The sequence below is a fragment of the Rattus rattus genome, chromosome 4, assembly GCF_011064425.1.
Source record: "Rattus rattus isolate New Zealand chromosome 4, Rrattus_CSIRO_v1, whole genome shotgun sequence".
In the NCBI taxonomy this organism is placed as follows: Eukaryota; Metazoa; Chordata; class Mammalia; order Rodentia; family Muridae; genus Rattus; species Rattus rattus.
This window is the reverse complement of record NC_046157.1, coordinates 85,681,577-85,688,988: the sequence shown is the minus strand read 5'-3', so window position 1 is coordinate 85,688,988 and position 7,412 is coordinate 85,681,577. Positions and strand designations below refer to the sequence as shown.

Genomic DNA, 7,412 nt, shown 5'->3' with positions numbered 1-7,412 from the left:
CTGTGAGGCCCCACCCCTTAGAGGTTCCAATGGTGTCATGGCTGGAGCCAAGTCCTTAGGAAATGGGCAACTTGGAGACAGTTCAGATCTAAACTCAGACCCGTATCGTCCATCTGCCTCATTCTTGGGACCCCTCGTGGTTCCTTTCTGTTACTGCTTCACTGAAATGGATTTTAATTTCCATGATTAGAACCAGGCCTGCATTTCCCTCAATGTAGTGTTCACAAAGCAGAGGGGGGGTGGAAGTCATTTAGTTGAGTAGTTGCTGAAATATCAGTTTATCTGTGTTCAAATTCTGACTTTTACCATTTCCTGGGTTGAAGACAATAGTCAAGTTTCTTAAGTATTCCATGCCTCAGTTTCTCCACTTTTACAAAATCAGGCTAACAACACCAACGACTAAGACATCTCTGATTGCTTTCTCTCTTGTATATCGACACAAGGTCTTTCATCTGAACCCAGAGTCAGCTTAGTCTCCACCTCCAGAGACCTGGGGGCAGAGCCAGGCCATGGAGCCTGCACTGTAGCTGCTGGGGATCCCACCTCAAGGCTTTTAGCTTGCCTGGCATGCACCTCACACCCTGAGCATCTCCTCAGCTCTGCAACTACTTTAAAAAGGAAACAAGAGGTAGGGGTGGGTGTGTGTGTGTGTGTGTGTGTGTGTGTGTGTGTGTGTGTGTGTGTGTGTGTGTTTTGGCGGGGGGCTTCAGAAAACCGTAAGAGATTATATATCGAGAACATTCCCATATTCTGTGATTCAGCAACCCCCCCCCTTAAGTACATATCTAAGGGAATCATTTCAGATCTGTGTCCAATGTCATTAGGGTTGAAGGAAACCAGGGTTACTAGCCTCAACCCTAACTCTCACCTTAGACTATTTCAAGTCTGGGTGATGGTTCCCCTGGGCAGGGGGAAAGCAGAAGGAAGAAGAGAGCAAGAACTTCTGGTGGTGTAGCTAGTATTTTATTCCTTCATCTAGTGCTGATAGCAACATTGAACTATAGTTGCAGGATTTGAGCATTTCCCTCTCTGTATCATAGGTCACAAAAGAAAGAAAGAAAAGGAAAGAGAAAGAAAGAAAAAGAGAAAGAGAAAGCTGGGTGTGGTAACGGATACCTGTAAGCAACACTTGGGAGGTTAGAGGAAGGACGATGAGGAATTCCAAATCAGTCTCAGTCAACTTCAAGGCTAAAGCCAGCCTGGGCACACGAGGGGTGTGTGTGTGTGTGTGTGTGTGTGTGTGTGAGAGAGAGAGAGAGAGAGAGAGAGAGAGAGAGAGAGAGAGAGTCTGTGTGTGTGTGTGTGAGAGAGAGAGACAGAGACAGAGAGAGAGAGAGAGACAGAGACAGAGAGAGAGAGACAGAGAGAGACAGAGACAGAGAGAGGAGGAGGAAGACAAAGGAGAGGAGGAGGAAGTGAGAGGAGGGAGGGAAGGAGGGAGAGAATAAGAAAGCAGAGGGAAATAAAACCAAGCAAGGGAACAGAAAACCCTATGAAGTTGAAAGCTGCAGATCTCAGGCTCTGGCACCTGACCCTGTTGGCTCACCCCGCTGCCTCTCCCAGGCTCCTGCCCAGATCCTTTATTGCCAGAGCAAAAATGGCAAGCTCTACGAGAGTCCAGAATCTTTACTTTGCTCCATGCTGTTGTAAGTGCGTGATTTGGGTAGTAGAATAACTTGGGCTAGGTGAGCCTCTTTATTAAAAAACAAAAACTAAAACATTTCAAAAACCTTGAAAATCATCTTCCGTGCCCCACTCTTCCTGTCTCTCATTATGCCCTGCAGGACATACTCTTGGCCTTCGAACACTTACTGCTTTGGCCAGCTCTAAATGAGCGCCAGCACTGAGGGGTCCAGCCCATGCTGAACTCCCACGGTGACCCCCCCCAAGTCCCCGCCCCGACTGACCCCGCCCCGCGGCTGCGGTCTATTTTGGGCGCACCCGCGGCGGGGCGCGGGATCGCTGACAGTCGCGGATCCTGTGACACCTCCCAGCAGCCAGGCACTTGTTGCTCTCGGGACCTGTTGTCAATCCCTTAGCTCGCTCTTCCTTTTAGCCCCCTGCTGGCTCTTGGAGTCTGCTCTTTCCGTTTGACACCTGGGACTCCGAGCTCTTCTCTCAGACATAGCTGTCCTTGCTTGGAGAAATTGATGAGAAACTGGTAGTCTTAAAAGAAAAAAAAAATTAAACGCCGTGCAGAAGAGAGGCCCCTCGCTGTGAGCAGGAGCCTAAAGCGCTGCAGAGGTGGCGCCTCTCCGGCCCGGGACCGTGGTCCGGGGCGCCGACGGCATGACGGACTCAGCGACAGCTAATGGGGACGACAGGGACCCCGAGATCGAGCTCTTCGTGAAGGTAGGTCGGCGTTCGTGGGCCTCCTCCCGGGCTGGAGGTGGCAAGATCTCAAGTGTCAGGACGCAGATCCCTCTGGGACTTGAGACCCTCCCTAGGGAGCGCAGTCCGTCACCCTCGTGGTCCTGTCTGTGGCCTTTCTGGAAGGGGATCCCAGGAGAATAGAGTAAGCATCATCGACCTGGCAGGTGGCTGTCTTGAAGAGCTGACCCGCAGTCTACCAAACATTGTAGGACAGGTCGCTGCCCTGCATCCTGAGCTCCGAGATCCTGCGATCCAAGAGAAGAAGGGATGTTGGCTAGGTGGAAGGTTGTCTCCAGATATAGGGACAGGGAATCTGGCTGAACTAGTAAACTTTTCTTCTGTAGCAGAGGGAGGAGAGGAAGGGAGAGGGAGAGGGAGAAGGGAGGGAGGGGGGGGAGGGAGAGAGAGAGAGAGAGAGAGAGAGAGAGAGAGAGAGAGAGAGAGAGAGAGGAGGAGATTATCTTTGGCAAAACAAAAATAGCATTTCCTAGTACCCCCCTCTTCTTTTATTCAGAAGTGCTAAAATAAAAAGCAAAGGCCACAAAGCTATTTTCTTGTTTTGTGACTTGTAGAGGAGAAAAAAAAACGAACACCCAGTTCCCTGCTGTTATTATCACTGTCATTAAGACTCTGCAGGGCAGTCTCAGGTAACCAGGGGACCTGTCAGTCAACCGGACCTGGGTTTCTTGCAGAACCAAATTAAGCCCCCCCACCCACCCTCGCCCCTGCTTCTTGGGAGCTCCGTGGGCAGTAGCAGACACCAGACAGCAACTGTAATTTTGTTTTGCAGGCTGCGGGAGGTTGGAGGTCGGGTCCTCCGCAGGTGTAGGCAGAAACATTTGATCAGCCCCCCCCTTGCCGGGACACTGCAGAAGCAGAGACCGGGAAACCTGAGGCGAAGGAAAGCAGCCTCTGGGCTGGGCTGCAGAGTCGCCAGGACTTTGGGGGGAGGGGAGGGCTGTAATGCCTGATTACCTAGAGCTTTCACAAAGGGGAATAAAATCTTCTAGCGCAGTTTTCCAAGAATAGAGTGCGGAGGGCTGAGAGCACACCGGGTCTAAAGGGCATGCCTAAAACCTGGAAGTAGAAAGGTGTTAATTTGCTTAAGCCACCTGTCTCCAAACAAGTTGAATAGACTTCAGCAGAAAGGTTTAGGTTCCTGTAAACCTGAATAACAATCTTTTCTTCTTTGACACCTTTGAAAAACACACACACACACACACACAAACACTTCAATATACATAATGAATTTGAATATATATATTCAAATATATATATATATATATATATATATATATATGCACACATATACTGTTGCAACCTATTTTATGTCTACAAAGTGATGTCGATGTTCTCCAGGCAGCAGTTTTAGGTGTGCTGACTGACCTAGGAAAAGAACAAGGCTCTACCCCCTCCTCCCAGTCTGGGCAGGATGGGGCCATGGAGGGAGGGTGAATGGATACAGCATTCACAAAACCTTGCTGCCTTCCTTAAGAGAGACAGTCTGGGACTTACTCGGATTGCCTAGGAGTAGGAACTGCAAGTGTCAGGTTCCCTGAGAGATATTTCAAACCCAAATTGGTTCTTTGGAGCCAAGGGAGAGAGCCCTTTGCCCTGCACTAAGCATAGAGACCAATTCTACCTGTATCTTTGGAATTTAATGTTGGCAGCATTCGGAGATTTTGTCTATATAAAAACACTTACTCCACAGCAAGTAGCCCCCAAAGAATTCTAGAATGTCTGTGCTGTCACTTACCTGGTTTCTTATTAAAGAAAGGCGGTTAGTAAGAGCCAAGCCTGCCTTTGTGGCACCCAGACCAGATTGATGGCAGAGGCGTTTTTGATGCCCACCCTCATTTTTGAGCTTCTGGTGACTGTTATGATCACAGGGTACACATAAAAGCTGGGTCAGCCGGGTAGTGGTGGCCTACGCCTTCAATCCCAGCACTCCGGGGGCAGAGGCCAGCAGATCTCTGAGTTCGAGGCCAGCCTCCAACAGAGCGAGTTCCAAGACAGTGAGCCCTACACGGAGAAACCCTGTCTTAAATAAGAACAAACAAACACCTGTGTGTAAAGTGAGGGTGCTTCTCAGAGCCTCCAATGGTGTCATTTTAGGGGGGCAGGATTATGTCTGGCTTGCAGAATCAAACTTTCCCCAAATCTGCAGTGTCTCCGTTCTGGATTCCCACCGAAAGTCTCTGGCATCTGGTGTTGGATAGCAGAGGTGCTCTCTGAAGGGGAGGGTTGGTTGGTCCCCATGAAGAAACTCAGGTAGAGGAGGCCCTACCTGGGGCCATGACATGGGTCATTTTCAACAACCAGTTAAAGACCACCTCTCGCCAGGTCAGCAGGACACTGGGTCTGCCCATCTTAACTACTGTCCTGTGGGTTTCAAAGACTGGTGTTTCCCTGCCATGCACAGTACTCCTCATCCGTGTCTACTTCAGTGATAATAATACTCATGGCAGCGACACAGGACAGCATTCTAGGGCATGTGAAGTGCAGCGAGGGCTCATCTCATTGGAGATTCACATCTTAATTCACGAAGATCATTTCACTCCTATGTAAACTGAAGCAAACAGTTAATTATGACCCACGGGATCTTCTGATACTTGGAGTCACAGGCCCTTGGTGAGCTGAGGTCTGCTCCCTTTCAGTAGCCCAGGGAAACAAAAGGGATTAGTGTAGTGTCGTGATGTCACTGAGCAAACCTGTGCTCCAATAGGGTGTGGGAAATGCCCTGAAGTAGGCTGAGGAGAACACTGTTCAGATTTCTGTGGCCCTTCATATGCTCAATGTCTCATCCTTCCCCAAACACTAAGATGCCAGTTCTTGTTCTCTTCTTTTACTGGCATATCATGTAGCCCAGGCTAGCCTTGAACTCCCAAAATGACCTTGATTTCCTAATCTTACCCATCCCTAATGCTAAGGAATGTGCTCCATGTCCAATTATACATGATGCTGAAGATCAAATCCAGGATGCTATGCTCGCTAGGCAAGCGCTCTACCAACTGATTTCTGTCATAAGTTCCTTGTCCATTTTTGTTTTTGTTTTTTTGACAAGTTAGGCTCTCAGATGTTACACAAAACCTGCACCCAACTCGTCTCTCTGCCTCCACGAGCTAGATGACTTCGAATGAATCACTCAACTTCCATAATCTTCTTCAGCCAAAACACCTTTGAAACCAATAACAATTCCTTATGCAAGCCAAGATACTTGGATTGTGAAGGGAACTGTTTCTGGTGCTTAGCTTGAAAGAACAGATGCGACCAGGATTGTGTGGATGTGTGGTGCTCTGGTTAGACAGACACAGTCACCAGCAACTTGCTGTGCAAGTTCTACAGGGACATACGGGTAAAAGTGCTGTGCATTGGAGATGCCCACAGACACCTTATCTTCCATCTTCCTGGTAGCAGCGTGCTTGGCAGATGGAGCCTCCGCTGGATCTGTGTGTCCCTGATTTCCCTTGGAGAGCAGAGGCTTGGCTCCCTCCTCTCTTGCAGGGATATTTTGAGAATGGGTGAGATCATCTGTAGCTTGGACTTTGATCATAAAGGGAGGGCGCCAGGTTAGAGGAGGAAGTGAGTGTGGTTTGGTGAAGGAAAGAATAGAGAGAAAGAGAGTGAAAGTAAAATAGAAAGCTATTTGAGGGGACACACACGGGACATTCTGAGCAGGCTAGATCATGCTCTTCCTCCACTCTTCGCCCCACCCTAGATCCCAGATACAGAGAGATACCAAAGAGAAGAGATCATGGTGAACAAGTCCCCTACAGTCATTTCTTGGGGCTGAAACTATGGAGTCTCAAACTTGGAGGCTGGCACGAGCAGGTCACTTAGGGAAGAGTTAACACTCTTGTGCCTGGACATGCCCCAGGCTGGTGACATCAGTCCCCCTTGGGCAGAGCCCAGAGCAATCTTTTCCTTGCTACCTTGTAGTGACTCCAGTGTGCAGGCCTTCTGAGCAGCAGGGGTGCAGAGCTGGCAGCTTCTGCTACAGCTGACGCAGTGTATGTTAAAATCCTGACTGCCTAGTAAACATGGGCTGTAGTGGTCAGGAGGGCTGTGGATAGAAAGTTCACCTCAGTTAACATGCGCTGATGGGCTGGTTAGGAAATCTCTCCACAGAACTCTAGAATAGTCCATGTATGCATGGGGCTAGTCAAATAGCTATCAACAACCAATGTGCATGTTGTGAGAGAATAAAGCAATCCTTTTGATTGTCTGATGGAAATGACTAGTTGTTCTCTTTACCAGGGACCCCAAATGCTCTGACAGTGGAGCAGGGCACCGGTCAAGTCATGAGTGTGCTCTTCTGGTTTCCAGAACAGGCAGGATGTAGCCTCCTAGTGTTCCTGAATAGACATCAGCTGCTGTGTTGATCTGCCTGGTCCCTTCGGGCAGCTCACATAAGCATAGGCTATTTCATGAGGGGTGTGTGTGTGTGTGTGTGTGTATGTGTGTGTGTGTGTGTGTGTGTGTGTGTGTACACCTAGAGGTATATGTTTGAGTGGATGTGTGCATGCATGTATGTTGGTGAGTATGTACATGTGTGCACATGCATGTGAAAGTCAGTGGTGTCTTCTTTGATTATTCTCTAACTTACTCTTTGAGAAAGGGTCTCTCAATGAACCTGGCGCTCATTCAGTGAGCTCCAGGAATCTGCTTGTCTCTGCCCTCACCAGCATGGGGTTTCAGATGTGCACGCGGAATCACCTGGATGCCTGGGGATCTCAACTTACACCCTCAAGCTTGCGTGGTATAGGCATTTCCCAACACAATCATCTCCTCAGTCTTCTTTCAGATTTTATTCTCCCCTTCACCTCACTAGTTTCTTGGTTTCTCTTTCTTGATATTCCAGGGTTATGATCTCTTTTATTTATTCCTCAGGGAATCTTCTCTGATGACTAAATAAGTCTCTGATTTATGAGTATAGCAGAATATCATTAGAAGTCATTTTATTGACTTTTTTTTTTTTAAAAAAAAATATCAGTTGTATTTGGTTTTACCCTAAGCCTCTGGGCTGTCTAGTCTCTGAT

The 7,412-nt window shown here is 48.4% G+C and overlaps 1 protein-coding gene across 1 annotated transcript in view; it reads left to right on the top strand.

Moving 5' to 3' along the window:
* The first annotated feature begins 1,507 nt into the window (after window positions 1–1,507).
* The window catches only part of Clic5 (chloride intracellular channel 5), a 95,248-nt gene continuing 89,343 nt past the window's right edge, over window positions 1,508–7,412 (top strand). Inside the window, exon 1 of the mRNA XM_032900682.1 lies at window positions 1,508–2,352. Within this exon, the coding sequence (XP_032756573.1) occupies window positions 2,290–2,352 (63 nt within the window). The 5' untranslated portion in view covers window positions 1,508–2,289. The remainder of the gene's footprint in view (window positions 2,353–7,412) is intronic.